Source organism: Castor canadensis, chromosome 17, assembly GCF_047511655.1.
Source record: "Castor canadensis chromosome 17, mCasCan1.hap1v2, whole genome shotgun sequence".
NCBI classification, from domain to species: Eukaryota; Metazoa; Chordata; class Mammalia; order Rodentia; family Castoridae; genus Castor; species Castor canadensis.
The window spans coordinates 17,197,043-17,214,430 of NC_133402.1; the positions used below are offsets into that span (position 1 = coordinate 17,197,043).

Here is a 17,388-nt window from a genome sequence, read left to right on the forward strand (position 1 = left end):
TCATGCTTACTAGGCAGGTGTTCTACCACTTGAGCGACTCCACCAGCCCTTTATTTTGTGATGAGTTTTTTTTGAGATCGGGTTTCACGAACTGTTTGTCTGAGCTGGCTTTGAACTGTGATCCTCCTGATCTCTGCCTCTTGAGTAGCTAGGATTATAGGCATGAGCCACCAGTGCCTGGCTTTATTCTTTGATGTTTGACACTGGAAAATCAGTTCAGAAGGGCAGACAAAATGGGGGGGGTAGGGTTAATACAAGCTGCAAGGAACAGAAATACTAGCTTAAGCACAAAAGGAAAAGATTGACCTGTGAAACTGAACATTCAGGAACAATTACTTCAGGAATGGCTGGATCTAGGAGCGCAAGGTAACTCATAATCAAGCTTCTTGTCTCACACTCCAAAATATTGTATAAAGGCTAGTTGCAGTGGCGCATGCCTGTAATCTCAGCTATGCAGGAGGCAGAGGCAGGAAGAATTCGGTTTCAGGCTGGCTCTGGACAAAAATTCAAAACCCTATCAGAAAAATTACTAAAACAAAAAAGCACTGGGGTGTGGCTTGAGTGGTACAGCACTGGATTAGCAAGCAAGAAGCCCTCAGTCCAAACACCAATACTGCCCAAAATATATATCTAACATACAGAATTACCTTTGGGCTATTGTCTAAGGTTATATATGAAACAGCATGAATTTTGTGTTTGGACTTAGTCCCATCCCCAAGATATGTCATATATGTGCAAATATTCCAAAATCTGAAAAAAATACCAAATCCAAAACATTTTGGATAAGATATACAAAACCCATCCTAATCGTACTTTCCAGTTTCTAATAACAACAGAGCCCACACCACTCGCTCTTTGTTCCTCTGTGAAGAACCAATGTCTGTTCTCCAGGGGAAGAAATGAAGACCAGAAGGTGGCTTGTCAGGGTCTCCCAGCAAGCTGCAACCTCTGCCCACTTTGTCTTGTTCACTCTGGTTTCACATGGGTGGCCAGTATTCTCTGCCAGCCAAGTGGCCCTGTCTGTGAGCATGGACCATGGTTCCCACGCCACAACCCCTCTGCCCATGCTTACAAAACTCAATGCTGAAACACAGAAGGAAGAGGAAGTCATTGGTATCAACATTGCCAACAGGACCTGGACGTCTGATGAGGTGATTAGAAACCTGAGGTTTGGAGAAGATTCTTGGAGTTTGGTAATGGCCCAGATTGTATAGAAGTATTTAGATAGAGGCTAAGAGACTAACTTGCAGATGTTCAGGTTGTATGTGGGGTGCTCATGTCAGCAGAAATGGGGTGGGACAGGCTTCAGAGACATTTATCAGGAGATAAGACCTGAAGAAGGGAAAAGGATCGAGTTATAGGAAGAGACAAAGGAAGAGTGGTCTAGGCAAAGGGAACAGTAGGTACAGTGGCCCTGTGGAAGGAGTGGGCCTGGTATGTTTGCAGGGCAGCCAAGAGGCCAGGGAGAGACCAGAAGTCAGAGAAGCAATGAGAGAGGCCATCAAAAGGGTTTTTGTTTTTACTCCAAGTGGAATGGGAGCCATAGGAATCAGGGGACTCATCATGCTGACAGTCTCCTGGAATGAGGCGCAGAACTGGGGCAGGAGGAAGAAAAGTGGATAGGCAGAAAAGGCTAGATTGTATGTATCCTTCTGTACAAATCAGCTAGGACATAAACCCATTAATGTGGTTTCTGGGTGTGCACCATTCCTGGGAGTGACATGTCCACTCACTTGGGGGCTCTAAATACAGTGGGCAGGACCAGCCAGGAGTGACTAAGATGAGAGGTAAAGACAGCCGATTGAGGGCTCTGGGATGAGCAAGAGACCCAGAGTCAACCTGAGAGTTTGGGGCAGGTGGGGTCCATGGCTCAAGTGGTAGAGCGCCTGCCTAGCAAGCAGAATGTTCTGAGTTCAAATCCCAGTACTACCAAAAAAAAAAAAAAGAGCTTGGGGCTGCTGGAGGGACTGATGTGTCTGCCCAAGGCTGCTTGCCCCTCCTAGTCACCCTGCAGGGCCTATGGGTCCTGTTCTCTCTATGGGGAGGTGGGTGATGAGCCTGCTGTAGGTGCCAGCTGAAGTGAGGGTGAGGGCCCCTGCAGTGAGGGGACAGCCCTGCTTATCTGTCTTAAGAGCCAAGTCCCACCCTGTGCTCCTCCGACTGGAGGCTGTCTATACCAGGTCCTAAGACCTGATTGGCTAGCTACCTGAGGTGACTGCTTCTGGTCCAGACTCTGCTCTGACTTACATGTTGGGTATTGGAGTCTCAAGTTCCCTTTTACCTGTGGCTCCCTGTCCCCACCCTGCTTTCTTCTCCCCCTCCACTTCTGAACTCTGACAGCACTCTCTTCTCTCTTTACCTTCTTCCCCCAACTCTCCTTCAGCCCCATTAATGACAGCTAGCATTTCTTGAGAACTTCCTGTGGATAAGCCTAGTCCTCTAATAATAGCTAAACCCCAGTCTTACCACCTGTCACCCTGAGCTAAGTGCTTTACAGACAGTAACTCAGTGAACACTCGTCTTATGCATTTTTGTTCTTTCCCTCATGGATACATGATGAAATGAAACTGAGGCACAGAGAGGTTAAGTAACCTGCCTAAAATCACACAGTTATGCAGTGTCAATATTTTTTATGTGCATATTTGTCACAGAAGTTCCATTCTGCTGGCATGAATGACCTCACCTGGTACATGAGCCAAGCAAGAGAGGTCATATGTCTTGACAGAGGATAAGGCTGGAACTCCAAAAGGATGTTAGGTCCGTCTACCTCCCATGCTGGGTCCTGACCTGTTCCTGTCCAGGATAGGAACAGACAAGGCTGGGAGCATGGGCTTCATTGTACAAATTGGGAAACTGAAGTGCACGGTGGCCATCATTTTGCCCAAGAGCGTGCGCACGGGAAAGGGCAGAGCAGTGCCCGGGACTCAAACTGGGACTTTTCATCAAATGTCCCAGCTTTGATGACCCTGCCTCCCAGCTTCCTTCCCATGCCTGACAGCCCTGGCCACCTGCCCCGGTCCTCATGCCCCTTACAGCTCAGCCTCCTGGTCCTGAGTTCCTGTGCATTTCCATAGCCCCCCACTGGGGTTGCCAGAGCTATGACAGTACACAGTGGTCCCTTGTGGGTTAAAAAAAAAAGGAGCCCTTTCCCCCACCTGCCAGGGTCGTTGATCCACAACAGCCATGCAGGGAAGCCTCCAGGTGGACAGGAGGGGGCTGAACACACAGGCCCTTTGCAGCTGCCATGGTACACACTGCTGAGTGTGTCCTGGTGAGGCTGTGGTGTAGCCCAGGAGTAAAGCCCATGCTTAGCATACTCAAGGCCCTGGACTCTACCCCCAGCACCAAAAATAATAAATAAATAAATGAAAGGCCAGGTGTGTTGGGGACATACCTGTAATCCCAGCTATTCAGGAGGCAGAGATGGAAAGGATCACAGTTTGAGGTCAGCCCAAGCAAAAAATCAAGGAGACTCCTACCTCAACCAATAAGCTGAGTGTGGTGTGCACATCTGTAATCCCAGCTACAAGGCAGTGTAGATAAGAGGTTAGTAGTCCATGAGACCTTATTTGAAAAATAACTAAAGCAAAAGAGCTGAGGGCATAGCTCATGTGGTAGAGCGCCTGCCTAGCAAGCTTCAGGCCCTGAGTTCAAACCCCAACACTACCAAAAAAAGAAAAAAAATTCTAAACTGGGCATTGATGGCTCATGCTTATAATCCTATATTCAGGAGACAGAGATCAGAGATCAGAAGGATCACAATTCAAAGCCAGCCCCCAGCAAACAGTTGCAAGACCCTATCTTGAAAAAGAAAAAACCCATCTCAAAAAGGAGCTGGTGGAGTGGCTCAAGGTGTAGGCCCTGAGTTTAAGCCCCAGTACCACAAAAAAAAAAAACAAAAAAAAATCCTAGCTGAGTATGGCAATGCATTTCTGTGATCCCAGCATTGGGAGATGAAGATGGAGAGTTCCAGAGTTCCAGGCTTGATGGAGTCCAGGCCCAGTATGGTATGAGGGCCTGGGGGCCTCATCCAGAGAAGAGATGCTGTGCTAGTGTCAGAGTCTTTCCATCTGCCTTGGAAGCCTCCAGGTGAGTCTGGCTCCCATATCTCCCCTGCCCTGCCTTCCTGCCTTCCCCAGGAGTCATCTTGATTTTGTCCAAGGTTACTTCCAAATTTAGGAGCTGACATCACAAGGCCCAGGGATTCCCCTTCAGCCTAAGCTGGAAACAGGGGACCCAAGTTCTAATCTTCATTCTGTCATTGCTCTGCTCTGCTCTGTGTCTCGAATAAGACTCTCCCTCTGGGATGCAGGAATAGCTCACATGGTAGAGTACCTGCCTAGCATGTGTGAGGCCCTAAGTTCAAACCCCAGTACCATCAAAAATAAATAAATAAATAAATAAATAAAGAGTCCCTCTTCCAAGGCTGTCCTGAAGTCACCTCTGCAGCATCTAAGTGCCACCTCTGAGCAAGCCCCTAAAGTACCCCTCAGGCTTGAGAAAGAACCAAAATGGTTCTTTTTGTTTTGGATTGTTTTGTTTTACCACCCAGCTTTGATTTTTCTAAGTAATAGTGGCAACCCTTGGAAATTGCTGTCATGTTTCAATGAGGAAACTGAGGTCCACAGCAAGCCAGTGACTCACCTGAGGTCACCCAAAGGGTTGGCTACCCACTGGAGTCCACACCCCAGGTTTCCTGTTTCCTTTCTTCCCCTTTTCACCCCTCAGCCACATCCCTTCCATTTCCCACTGGCGCCAGCCCAAGCCACAGTCCATCCACCAAGAATCCACTTGTGGAAACGGAGGCCCAGGTAACCAGAGACTGCTCAAGGCTCACCTCAAGAATATGGAGGCAGTCAGATGCTCCCTTTTCATTTCTGCAGCACGTGGCCAGGGCTGGAACAGAAGGTTGATGATGATCTCAGGGCTCAGATCACTCAATCCTGCTGCTCCTTCCAGGTGACTTATGAAATCACCAGCCCTCTTGTGGCAGTACACACATTTTTACTTAACAGTGGTCAAGTGCCCCTAAGGCTGGGGACATGGCTCAGCAGTAGAGCACTTGCCTAGCATGCCCCAGTCCCATCCCAGCACCACCATAAATAAATAAATAAATAAGCCCATACCTGTAATCCTAATACTTGAGCATGGATTTTTGTTTGTTTTGTTTTTTTGGGTTTTTTTTTTTTTTTCGGTACTGGGGTTTGAACTCAGGCCCTCACACTTGCTAGGCAGGTGCTGTACACTTGAGCCATTTCACCAGCCCTAATTCTAGCTACGTAGGAGGCTGAGATTGAGAGGATTGCAGTTCCAGGCCAGCTCAGCAGAAAGTCCGTGAAACCCCATCTCAACCAATAGCTGCTACATGGGAGGCTGAGCTCCAGAAGATCACGGTTCTAAGCCTGGCCCAAAACAAGTAAACAAACAGCAACAACAAAATACCTCCTGAGACCCCATCTCAGTGGCAAAAAGCTGGGCATAGTGGTGCAAGCCTGTCATCTCACGTACAGATCACAGCTGATGCCAGTGTGGACAAAAAGCAAGACCCCATCTCCAAAATAACAAGAACAAAAAGAGCTTTGGGTGTGACTCAAGGGTAGAGCACCTGCCAAGCAAGTGTGAAGCCCTGAATTAAAACCCCAGTATCACCAAAAAGAAGAAAATGAGCCTCCTATTATTGGAAGCACCGTATAAGCAGAAATTCCCACCCTCATGGAACCCATAGGCTAATGCATGGAGACAGACGAAAACAAACAGGCAAATGTTATATAAAATAATGCAGGGAAATGTTGGGGCAAGGTTGCATTTTTTCACAGGGTGGTCAGTTGGAGGCTCCCTTTGGAAAAGTAATGTTGGAGCATAGACCTTAAGGAGAGAGTGAACTCTACAGATATCTGGAAGAAGTTTCTTTCAGGAGGAAGTTCAAAGGCCCTGAGGCAGGAATGGGTCTTTGTTCTAGGGCAATAGGGGTTGTGAACCAGGATAGAGTGAGCCCAAGAAGATGGTGGGGACATTCTGGCAGATGGAACAGCTTTAAGGCTGAGGTGGGCCCTCCCAGACAAGTGCAAAGGGGCTGGAGAGGAATGGCATGAGGATGGGGGCAAAGATGGAGGAATCAGCTGCCTCCAGTGAAGAGCAGAGGATGAACAGGGACGGGAGTGTCAGAGAGCTCTAAGAGAAGGTTGGAAGGACCAGGAGGCTGTGGTCAGAGAGGAGATCGGGTTCAGAATGTGAGAGATGCCAAGGCTGTGACTGATGGAGGGGTGGGAGGGAGAGCTGAGGGTCAATGACGGGGTTGGGTGGGGGAGTGGAATGGCCATGGAAGCATGTGGAAGAACAGCTAGACCTCAACAGAGGCCTCACCATCAGTTTGTGTCTCTCAGCCCACAGTAGGGAGCTTTTCCTGCACAGGAAGAGAAGGAAGGAGCTGCCATCACTGGGGAGCGGGGGACGCTGCTAGGGAAACCTGGCCAGGTTGGGGCGCTCCAGTCTCGTTTCCTTTTCCTTTTCCATAGCCCTCTAGATGGCTCCCCACCCTGCTGGTACTTCCCTGGCACTTCATCCAAGGTGGCCCCGATGGGCAGCACCCAAGCAGGGCTGAAGAGGCAGAGTACAGGAAGGGGAAGTCCCCTTGGTTTCTGTCTCACAGCAGGGACCTAGCAGGGAAACCCCACAAGTCCCAAAAGGAAAGTGGCAGCTTGGGGAAGACCAAGAAACCCCCATGTTCTCCCTGAAGATGGGAAATCCAGGGTGTGGCTGAGGGCGGGACTGTGCTGGAAGGGAGCACTAGGGTTGATGGTCTAGCTCTGAAGTGGTTTCCGAAGGCAGAAGCATGGGGGTTATTGTGGGTCCTAGCTATGCCCTGATCCTAACCTCATACAGCCCCAGCCTGGCCACAGACTGAGCCCTGGTCCTGGGCATTGACTAAGCTCTTATTCTAGCCTAAGCCTGAATCCTCACTGAGTCACAGCCTCACTCAGACCCTTGGTCATGGACTGAGCTCTACTCCTGACGAAGCTCTAAGCCCAACACTGATCACCACAAATAGAGGCCCAGGTTATTGGTACCTCTGGCCCCAAACATGGACAGAGCTGGGATGCTGGCCCCAGACTAGGCTCTGAGTTCAACCCTAGTCCTTACCCTAATCCTATATGGAGATAGGCTGAACCCTACTCCTATATATGACTCTGGTCAAAAGCTGAGCCATTGGCCTTGGATGGAGCAGACCCTAGTGACAGACATGGCCTTGGGCCTGGTCTCTTCCAGCCTGGAGCCTAGTTATAGCCCAAAGGCATCAGACTGAACTCCTGCCTGCCCCCAAAGACTCCTCCAACCATTCCAGAGCTCTGACTCCCCACACAGCCCCAGCCAGTTGGTAAACAAAGAGGAGGAGGAGGAGTCAAAAGCCCCAAGTCCCCCCATGTGGGCAATCCCCTTACCTGGCTGTCCATCTTTCACAGGACAGTGGAGAGGCAATGGCTCTTGGATGATGGTGACAGAGTAGAGAACAGGACTCCACCACTCGGCAAAGCTAGGTGGCTTGCTCAGGAGCAGGGACTTAAGGGAAGGCTGGGGCTAGGAGCAGAGCATTAGGTACAGAGTTTGGATGGACTGAAACCCCAGCTTCCCGCCACCCCCATTCCCCCTGCTCCGCCCTGGGAAGGGAAATTACATTTCCCCATTTTAGCAAGGGGAGTGATCAGGGAAGACTGAAGTAACAAAGCTGAAAGTACAAGCAGGACAGAAAGTGAAACCGGGTGCAGCCCCCAGTATAAGACCCCCCTACCCAGGAGATGGCTGCACACACAGGCTGGGCCCTGACATGGGCCAGGCGGCAGGAGACCTTGGCTGGCGTGAGTCAGAGACTGGGCCTGGGTGGAGGGGTGGGAGGCTTGGTGGAGACTGGGTCACAGATGGGAGAGCTTGATAGGTGGGGTGGGGTCAAGGACTGAGGGGTGACAGCTTGGCCTAGACTCTGAGCATGGACAGCTGGACACCGGCCATGAGACTGGTGTGAGTGGGGTGGGGGCTGGGGCAGTGGAGAGGTGCTTCCACCCAGGCTAGGCAGGGTGGGACAGGACTGGCATGAACAGCCAGGGTTGGACAGGTGATCTGAACAGGACCAGGACTGGGCAGAAAAAATGAAGGATGTGGTGTGAAGGAGTTTGAGTACAAGGCTTGGCTAGAGGCAAAGCTTGCACGGTGGGGGCTCAGGCCAGTAGCCATCAGCCCAATTGGGTCAAAGGTCTTTACTTATTAGGGAGCTGGGGGACTGTGACCAGTTTGGAAGGAGGTCCAGTCTAGAGTTGGTGGCTGAAGAATGTGGAAGCTGGAGCTGTGGACAAAGAGCAGATGACAGGGCCACATAGGGCCAAGGGCTGAAGGATGAAGACAGAGCCTTAATGACAAGCACAAGAACCCAGGATGGCGATATGGAGGGCCTGGGGGCTCCAGAGCTCAGGCAGGAGGGAGCAGGTACAAGGCGTCATAACTCAGGCTGGATGGGCATGGAGGTATCCAGTCTGTCCCCATCCTAGAACTAGGAAGAATCCTATTCTGCCTTAAGTCTCCAGGATGCCAGAGGGTCAGGGTGGCCCCCAAGCTACTCAGGAAACCGGAATGTCAGAGATCTCAATTAGGCACTCCATCTGCAAGTCCATGGGGACAGCACATGGCCCCAAAAGCCCACTTAGCCTTTGCTGAGGGCACTTGGAGGAGCAGAGCTTGGGGTTAGAGATCACAGATGGACACACAAGGGGCCCAGAGAGGAGGGAGAGCAGGAGTGGACCAGGGGTCAGTTTTGGTTTGGGTTTCGAGAGGAATTGTGTAACTCCCGTAATTGCTAGATTTCCTCTCCCCAAGGGAGAAACCACTGAACACTGACTTCTTCCCAAGACCCCACCCCACAGCCCTGCTTCCCTCTTTCCAGGAAAACACGGGGCTTGAAGCACCCTTAGAATCAGCTTGCCCTACTCCTGCACTTCACAAGCAGGGGGCCTGAGGCACAGAGCGGTGACTTGCTCAAGGAGAGACCAGGTTGAGAAACTGTTCCTCACTCCCATTCCCAGCTGCCCTCCCCTCACAGTCCCTTCTATCCCCACTCTGCAGATTCGCCCCAGGCAGGCTCCAGCTACAAAGGTGGAGGAGGCTGGACCAACCTGTCCTTCTGACTCCCTAGGATAGAGCCACCCATATATCACCAGGCCATCCCCGGGCCCTTGGGAGCCAGTTCAAAGCACCAGAGCTGCTTGGCTAACCCTGAGGAATCCTTGGTAGAACAGAGAGACCCATTCTTGGAGCAGATGACTGCCTCCCTTCATCCTCTGAGGAAGCAGGAAAGTGTTTGAACAGATCTGGAATCCAGCCCTGGCTCCCTCTCCTTCTGGGTATCTGACCTTGGACCAGTCAAGTTCACTGAGCCTCACTTTCCTCCTCTGCAAAATGGAGAGAATTTTAGCAACCAGGCTGCTACATGGTTGCAGAGAATTTTAGAAACCAGGCTTTCTCGGTACAGGTTGTGTACTGAGAAAGGCATATAGTCAAGGGAATTAGTGGGGATCAAGATCCAGCCATTAATCTGCTTGCAGAAGTGGGCACTTCGTGAAGATGCCATAGGTTGGTCTTGACAGTCCCCATCATGCTTCTGAGTGGGCAGTTTGAAGATGCCTATGAAAGTGACCACATAGCTGGGGCATGGCTCCAAGTGGTAGAGTGCCTATCTAGCAATCACAAGGACCCCCAAGTTGAGTTCAAACCCTGTGAGTTCAAGCTGGTGGAGGGAATAGGGAGAGAAGGAATGAGGAGGGGGGAGGAAAGAGAGGGGGAGAGAGAAAGGAAAGAAGGAAGGAAGAAAGGAAGAAAGGAAGGAAGGAAGGGAGGAAGGGAGGGAGAAACACTGGGAAGTGCTTACTCCCTTCCCTCCCCCGCCCCAGCTCTTCTCAAGCTCTCTTTTTTTCTCTTCTCCCTTTCCTAGGGCTCAGCCTGTTGCTGCTTTCCTTGCTCCTGGTGCAAGCTGGTGTCTGGGGGTTCCCAAGGCCCCCCCAGAGCCTGAAGGAGCTACACAGGGAGTTCACAGTCAGCCTGCATCTTGCCAGGAAGCTGCTGTCCGAGGTTCAGGGCCAGGCCCACCGCTTTGTGAGTCTCTTTAATGCAGATTGCTCTGGGGATGGGGAAGCCCCCAAGTCCCTCTGGTCCCCTCTAACAGACTTTGCCCCCCAGGCTGAATCTCATCTGCCAGGAGTGAGTCTGGACCTGTTGCCCCTGGGAAAGCAGCTCCCCAATGTATCCCTGACCTTCCAGGCCTGGCGTCACCTCTCTGTGAGTAAGGAATTGGGAGAGGGGGAGGCTGGGAAGCTGCAGTAAGGCTGGGCTGGCAATAAGGTATGGAGCACAGACAAAATAGGAAATGGATGGAGGATGAACTTGGGGACAGAATCTGGATGAGGTTGAGTATATCGCTGGATCAAGCTGGAATTTGGAAATGGGGTCAGGAATAGGATAGGAATGAAGATGGGCAGGGGAATGGGTGGGGTGGGGCATAACAATTAGTATAGAAAAGGGCTGGGGTTGTGTACAGAAATGGGAATGGACACCAGTTAGAGATGAGGAGCTAAAGCCAAGTGGGGGATGGAGAAGGGATGAGATGGAGGTGAGATGGGACAATATGTGTGTGGAGAAGGCATGGAGTTGGGATTTTTGAATGGGAGTCAGGTGGGAGACAGGATGAAAACAAGTGAGCAGCTGCACATGGTGGTGCATGACTGTAATCCCAGCACTGGGGAAGATGAGGCAGGAGGGTCATGAGTTTGAGGCCAGTGATAAGTTTGAGGCCTTAAATATAGTGAGACTCTGTCTCAAAAAAATAAATGAATAAAAAGGAGAAAACAAATGATTAACAAGCAAGAGACAAGATGGGATGGTGGAGGAGGAAGTGGAATGGGGTCGTGGATGAAGAATGGTGGGACTGGGGTTGAGTTAAAGAGAGGGTGTGCATAGGCTGGAGAACAGGTGAACTAAAGGTCAAAGGCAATGGAGATGCCAGTGAGAATGGGACAGGGAGGGGGATAGAGACGGGATTGAGGATAAGAATGAGTTGGAGGATGGAATGGAGGTTGGAGGCTTGTGTGGGAATGAAACCAGACAGAAATGGAATGGGGTTTGATGGGGCCATCCTTGGCCTGCAGGCCTTCACTGACCCTACCCTTCCTCTTCACAGGACCCAGAGCGACTCTGCTTCCTCTCCACGAGCCTTCAGCCCTTCCATTCCCTGCTGGGAAGGCTGAGGGGTCAAGAGGGCTGGACCAGCTCAGAGAAAATGCAGTTGTGGGCCACCAGGCTGGATCTTCGGGACCTGCAGCGGCATCTCCGCTTCCAGGTAGAGCTCCTCCCCTCTGCCCAGAGACCCACGCACAAAAGTGAGGCTCACTGGTTCCCTTTTTAAAAAAAGTCTTCCCACTAGGCATGGTAGTACATGCTTGTAATCCCAGCTATTTGAGAGGCATAGGTAGAAAGATAGTGGTCTGAGGCTAGACCTGAGCAAAAGTGTGAGACCCTACCTGAAAAATAACTAAAGCCAAAAGAGTTGGAGGCCTTGCTTAAGTAGTAGAGCATTGCCAGGCACTGGTGGCTCGTGCCTGTAATACTAGCTACTCAGGAGGCAGAGATCAGGAGGATTGGGATTCGAGGCCAACCCAGGCAAATAGTCTGTGAGACCCTATCTGGAAAAAACCCATTACAAAAAAGGACTGGTGGAATGGCTAAAGGTGTAAGCCCTGAGTTCAAACCCCAGTATTGCAGGGGAAAAAACAAGTGGTAGAATGTTTGCCTACCAAGCACAAAGTCCTGAGTTCAAAACTCCAGTACTACTGAAAAAAAAATCCCCCTGTTCCCAAGTTGGGGAAATCTGGGGGAGATGCTCCAGGCCTTCTGAGTGAGTGTGAGAGAGTGAATTACACATGTAGCTGCATCAGAGCCTGCTCTGCCACCCACCTCCACCCCCAGTTTCGCCTGATCTCAGGGGCTAGTCTCCAACGAGAGAAGGGCCCCAGACCCAGGATGACATCAGTATCAGCAGTCCCTAAAGTCTGGTTGCTTCGCTTCTCCGTCTGATTCTCTGACATCACCCCGATTCTTCTGAGCATTTCAAAGGACAATAGAAATTTTTCACTTAATGAAAGGAGAATAGAAAATGCAAGCAGTGTGGAAATCAGCTACGTCAGTCCTCTGTCCCTTCCTGATCCTTTTCTGCCCCTTCCCGATAATCCTTAAAGGCAGAGAGGAACTTCCTATACCACAGCCCCAGAACAGTCATGGGGGAGCAACCCAACTCTGTGAGCACGGTCATGCTCCATGGCTTCCATTTTCTTGAACCAAAACACCAGGTAAGACCTGAGAGGACAGCATTGTCCAGGAAACTCATGGTCACTGATATTAGGAGCCATTGGGCATGTCCAAGGAACAAAGACTTGCTCAGGTTCTTGCCCTGGGCTCTGTGTGATGTGGGGGTCTCTTCTCACAGGTGCTGGCTGCAGGATTTAACCTCCCAGAGGAGAAGGAGGAGGAAGAAGAGGAGGAGCCCTCAGGGGCTCTGGGCAGCCCCGTACAGGTGTCAGCCCAAGTGTCCTGGCCCCAGCTGCTGTACACTTACAAGCTATTGCGCTCCTTGGAGCTTGTTCTGTCTCGGGCAGTTCGGGACTTATTGCTGCTGTCCAAGACAGGACATCTGGGCCTGGCTTGGGGTTCCCAACATTTGACTCCCAACCCTGATGGAGTGACCTTTTAGCTCATTCCCTTATCCTTCTAAGACTTTAGGACTGGAGTTTGGCCAAAAAGACAGTCTCCAACTCAACTGCTTCAGACTGGGCAGGACTCTACCAGCCACAGCCCCCACCCAGTACTTTAAAATCCCTCCAGTCCTTGTCACATATTTATTTCTTGGATATTTATTTATTGTTTAGGGAGACGACGGTTTATTTATTGTTTCATCCTTGGACTGGGCTACCATGCTGGGCATCTAATAAAACCCTCGCCCTCTTTGTGTCTCTGAGTCTTTACGCAAGAGAATGCCTGACACCCAAAGGGCAGGATGGCCTGAGATGGAGTTGGTACCCTCTAGCCACCCAGTTCTTTCTCAGCTCCCACATTTTTGGGGTTGCCAACTCATCTTCCCTTACTCTGACCTGCTCAGTTGGTGGTTGCCAGAATAATCAGCAGAATTCTGAGACTGAGTTAGCATTTTGGAAATTCAAAGCAGCTAGCTTGCTACCTGTGGCCCTTTGTTTCCAAGTGGCGGCCCCAGGCCCTTTGAACTTTTCTGCGGGCTGGCTTCCACCCCGGTGGTACACTATCTTATACAACTCCATGGAACTGGGCAGGGTGGGAGTGTGGGGGCCAGAAAGGGACAATAGTGGGACAATGGTGTCCGACCCCCAGCCTTCCTTGCTATCTCTGGGCAGTTCAGACCAACTGGGGAGGCATCCGATGCAGGACCCATGACAGGAGGCCCTAGTGGGGCAGGTGAACCACCAGCCTGCATTAGAGAATCAGGCTCCTTAAGTACAATGCCTTCACAGGTGTCTGTGCACCAAGAAACTGAGGACCACAGTGAGGGAGTCGGGGTTGAGCAGGGCCTAGCAGAACCTTCCGATCCTTCCTCAGGCCCTGGCTCACGGAGAGGTCAAGTCCCAGTCACTGGGGCTTGGGCCGGCCCATTCGGGCTTGCAGCTCCTGCATCATGCTGGGGTGAGCAAGGCCAAACCTGGAGATGGAAGACAGACTAGTGGGCACTGGTCCAGGGGTCTGCAGCCTCCTTCCCACCCCAGTGCAGTGCAGTGCCCCCTTGCCTACCCATGGCCCAGCGGCCTTCGTCTGGCTGGTATTGGGGTCCCTTCAGGCCTTGGGGGGCTGTGCTCTGGGGCTTCCTCTGACTGCAGAGGTCTCTGTTCAGGGGCCAACAGCCCCTCCTCAGGTTGGGGGCAGGGAGAGTCCTCCTGCTGCTCAGCGGCAGGGGTCCGACGGAAAGAGGGCCTCGAGCGTCGCTGTGATGAACTTCGTGAGAGGAGCACGCGGCTCCGTGGGACAGAGACGTCCAGGCGGGATCCGGGGAGCAGTGCCTGCAGAGTAGGGGATAGAGGGGACTGTGGAGCTGGCTTCCAGGTTCTTCTTGCACCTCCCTGGACCCCGCCCAAGCCCTCACCTCACTCCAGCAGCTGTCAGTATCCCCTCTGGTACTTTCCAAGGGCTCGGCCGTCTCTGAGGACCCAAGACCGGCTTCTGCAGGCACTTGGTGTGCAGGCTGCTCCTCCTGGCCCTGGATGTCCTTTAGGCCTGGACCAGCCTGCTGGGCCTCTGGCATCTGGCCTCTAGTCATGATGTCCTCCGCATCTAGCAGCCTTTGTGTCTCTTCCTTTTCATGATGGTCTTTACTGCCTTTCCTCTGCTCTCTCACTTGCTCTCCCTCAGTCTCTTCTTCCAATACCATCTGCTCTCCGAGGAGCCCCTCAGCCTCCACCATGGCTGTGTCTCTCTCTGTTCTCGCTCCCTGAGAGACTGACGTAACGCCATCCATCTCATTGCTTCTCTCTGTCATGGTGGATCCCCCCACCTCTGCCTGCTCTTCCTTCCTGGCCTCACTAGCCTCTGCTTGGCTACTGTGGTCAGTTGCCTCCTCCTCTGCTGAGCCCACTGAGCCAACTTCCTGCCCACCTTGGTTCTCTATCTCCACAGCCTCCTCTCTTCCTTCAGAGTCCCAGCTTCTTTCAAATGCCCCCTCCCAAGCCACCCCAGCCTCCTGGTCTGGTCCTTCCCCAGCCCCAGCAGCCCTGTGTGGAAGGGCTTCCTTCACAATCTCAGCAGACAAAGAACTGGTCTGTGGGTCCTTGCTGTCCTGGAGGCTCAGGACTGCCTCCTCCAGCTTGCAGCCTCCCCTGGATACTCTGTCTGTCTCCCATGGTACTGCAGTCTCCATTTCACTGAACTTGCTTTCTCCGGCCTCTGACTCTTCCAGTGACTGGCCTGGCCCTGCCTCTGCCTCTGCCCCTTGGTGTCCCTCCAGCTCCTGGTTCTCTGAGACAGAGGCCTGGCCTTCCTCTGCTCCACATCCCAGGACTTCTGACAGTTCAGACTCCTGGCCTCCCTCGGCCTTGGCCTCCAGTGCCTGGTCTCCTGCAGCTGCCTCCTCTGTGCCTTCAGTACCTGCTTTTTCTTCTTGGGCATTTCTGCTCTCCACATCCCTTCTCTTCTGGTTTTCCAAGGTTTCTGCCACCAGCCTGAGGTGTGCCTCCACCCTGCTTTCTGCCTCCTCTTTGCACAGGCCCAGGTTTCTCCCAAGCTTGTGCTGACCCCCCTGTCCTTCCTCAGGTTGCTCATTTGGGGTCTGGGTGCCTCCCATTGGCTCAGGCTCCTGGCCCTCAGTAAACTTCACCTCCAATATTTTTTGGTTCATCTGAGCCTCCTTACTCTTCTCCCCCATGAACTCCTCCTCAGGCCTGGTCTCTGGGACTGCCTCCAAATCAGCCTCAATCTCAGCATCCTTGTCCATGGCTAGCACAGGCTCCATGGTTTGGCAACTCCCCTTCTCCCCCTGCGCCTCCTCTATCTGTGCCACCTCCTCCAGACTGGCCCCATCAGCTTGCTCCTCAGCCTCACCCTCAGAGCTATCCCCTGACTCTGGCTTCTTGCCTCCTGTAGCCTCTCTCCCTGCTGTCTGGCCCTCAGCCACCTCCTCTGTTCCCTTCATTCCCAGGGCCTGGGTCTGTCTGGGGAAAAGCCTTGTTTCATCCTCTCTCTTCTCATCCTCTTTCTTCTCATATACCTCTTCCTCCTGGTCTCCCATGGGAGCCTCCTCTAGGACCCAGACTATCCCAGTGGCTTCTGGCATTCCTTCTCCTGGGACTGACCTATATTCTGTCTCCTTGACTCCTAGGAGGTCAGCCTCCTCCCTGATCGAGGCTGCCCTGGCCTCCTCCTGGCCTGAGGAGGTCCTGGCCTCCTTTCTGTCCCAGGCTGTACTGGCTTCTTCTCTGCCTGAGGTTACATAGTCCTCAGACTCTATTCCTGGGCCCTGTGACTCCTGTACCCTTGTGCTTTCATCACCCCTCACCACGATCACTCCCTCTTCTCCCCTCCCAGCTCCTTCAGCTCCAGGTTCCTTGGTTTCTGCACTGGCCTCCTTGATCACCTGCTCTGTCTCTCTTCTGTCTTCTGCCAACTTCTGCCCATCAGTGTCTGCCCTCCACTCAGGCTCCTGGTGCCAGGTCAACTGTGACTCCACCCCTCTAGCCATCCCTGGCTCTGTCACCCTGACCTCTTCCTCCTCCTCCTGCTGTTCCCAGGTTCTCAACATCTCCCCTCTGCTCACTTCCTGCTCACCGGGCTCCTGACTCTTCCAGGTTCCACTGCTCCTGTCCCGGTAAATCCCAGGCCCTGCCTCAGACTCCTTCCCAGCTTCCAAGGGGGCACTTGGCTCCTGGCCCCTGGCCACCTCCCAGGTCTCAGTGTCCTGCCTATCTGCTTGGGAACCGTGGGAGCTGTCTGCTCCCCACCTCCAGAACTGCTCACCAGTTGAGCTGCCCTCCTGGCATCTTCCGGTTCCTCCAGACCTTCCCAGCCCTCCAACTCCCTCACTTTGGCTCCCTCTAAGACTCTCCAGGGCCTCCTGGGCTTTGACCTCTACAGCCTTCCCTGGCTCTCCTGCAGCCACCTCCCCCAGCTCCTCTGCCGCCTGTGCCTCCCTCTGTACCGTGGGGACTCCATCTCCTATGAGGTAGGACACAAAGGTGCTGAAGGAATCCTAGAAGACAAGGGGGTGGGGCGGTGAAAGGCTTTCAGGGAAGGCCCTGGGCCAGAGGTGCCCAGAGTAAGGAAGAGGGTTTCTGGGTTCTTCGAGGAAAGGGAGACCAGGATCTGCAGAAGGAATAAGAAAGGGCTGAACATGGGGAGGTGTAGATGTGCTTGTGGAGGTGGGGGATTGAAACCCAGAAGACTGGGCTAGGAGGCTGCCTGACTCTGGGAAAGGGACCTCAAGCTGAGGAGAGACTCAAAGGAAGAAGGGAAGGTGAGGCCACAGGGAACAGGGTGGAAGTTTCTGGCATCTCTTTGCCCATCTCACCAGTGCCCCCCTCAAGGCCTGATGCAGCCCAGGGAGGTGTAGCCGGAGGAAGTCCATCCTGTCTGTGTCTGTGTGTCCAGAAAGCTGACAATGACTGTCCCCACCCACCAAGCCCGTTCTCCTCAGGACCAAGACACTTCCTCTTCCCCTGTCTCTCCCTGACGCATCCACACCCCAGGCCCTGAGCCCCTCCCCCATGCCCGAGGCAGCTTCCACCCCAGCAGAGACATAGGTGTGCATAACCCAAGGGACTCAGGTGCACATTTGGAGTTAAAGGGCAG

The 17,388-nt window shown here is 52.7% G+C and overlaps 2 protein-coding genes across 2 annotated transcripts; one reads left to right on the top strand and one right to left on the bottom strand.

Moving 5' to 3' along the window:
• Nucleotides 1-7,704: 7,704 nt before the first annotated feature.
• Il27 (interleukin 27) lies at nucleotides 7,705-12,888 on the top strand. Its single transcript, XM_074059585.1, has 5 exons — nucleotides 7,705-7,853; nucleotides 9,974-10,134; nucleotides 10,219-10,317; nucleotides 11,216-11,374; nucleotides 12,518-12,888. Exons 1-5 carry the CDS (start codon nucleotides 7,823-7,825, stop codon nucleotides 12,779-12,781), a joined length of 714 nt encoding a protein of 237 aa, XP_073915686.1. The 5' UTR covers nucleotides 7,705-7,822; the 3' UTR covers nucleotides 12,782-12,888.
• Nucleotides 12,889-12,925: 37 nt separating this feature from the next.
• Apobr (apolipoprotein B receptor) lies at nucleotides 12,926-17,264 on the bottom strand. Its single transcript, XM_020159172.2, has 4 exons — nucleotides 17,108-17,264; nucleotides 14,195-16,789; nucleotides 13,846-14,111; nucleotides 12,926-13,756 (listed from the first exon to the last, which is right to left on the bottom strand). The coding sequence occupies exons 1-4, from the start codon at nucleotides 17,162-17,164 to the stop codon at nucleotides 13,687-13,689; spliced, it is 2,988 nt and encodes a 995-aa protein (XP_020014761.2). The 5' UTR covers nucleotides 17,165-17,264; the 3' UTR covers nucleotides 12,926-13,686.
• Nucleotides 17,265-17,388: the final 124 nt, after the last annotated feature.

Coding starts and splice junctions, on each gene's coding strand:
- Il27 (XM_074059585.1), top strand. CDS start 7,823: ATGGGCCAGGCGGCAGGAGACCTTGGCTGGC. Junction 10,135..10,218: donor AGGGCCAGGCCCACCGCTTT/GTGAGTCTCTTT, acceptor TTTGCCCCCCAG/GCTGAATCTCATCTGCCAGG. Junction 11,375..12,517: donor AGCGGCATCTCCGCTTCCAG/GTAGAGCTCCTC, acceptor CTCTTCTCACAG/GTGCTGGCTGCAGGATTTAA.
- Apobr (XM_020159172.2), bottom strand. CDS start 17,164: ATGGACTTCCTCCGGCTACACCTCCCTGGGCTGCATCAGGCCTTGAGG. Junction 16,790..17,107: donor AGGCCTTGAGGGGGGCACTG/GTGAGATGGGCA, acceptor CTTGTCTTCTAG/GATTCCTTCAGCACCTTTGT. Junction 14,112..14,194: donor CTGACAGCTGCTGGAGTGAG/GTGAGGGCTTGG, acceptor CCTACTCTGCAG/GCACTGCTCCCCGGATCCCG.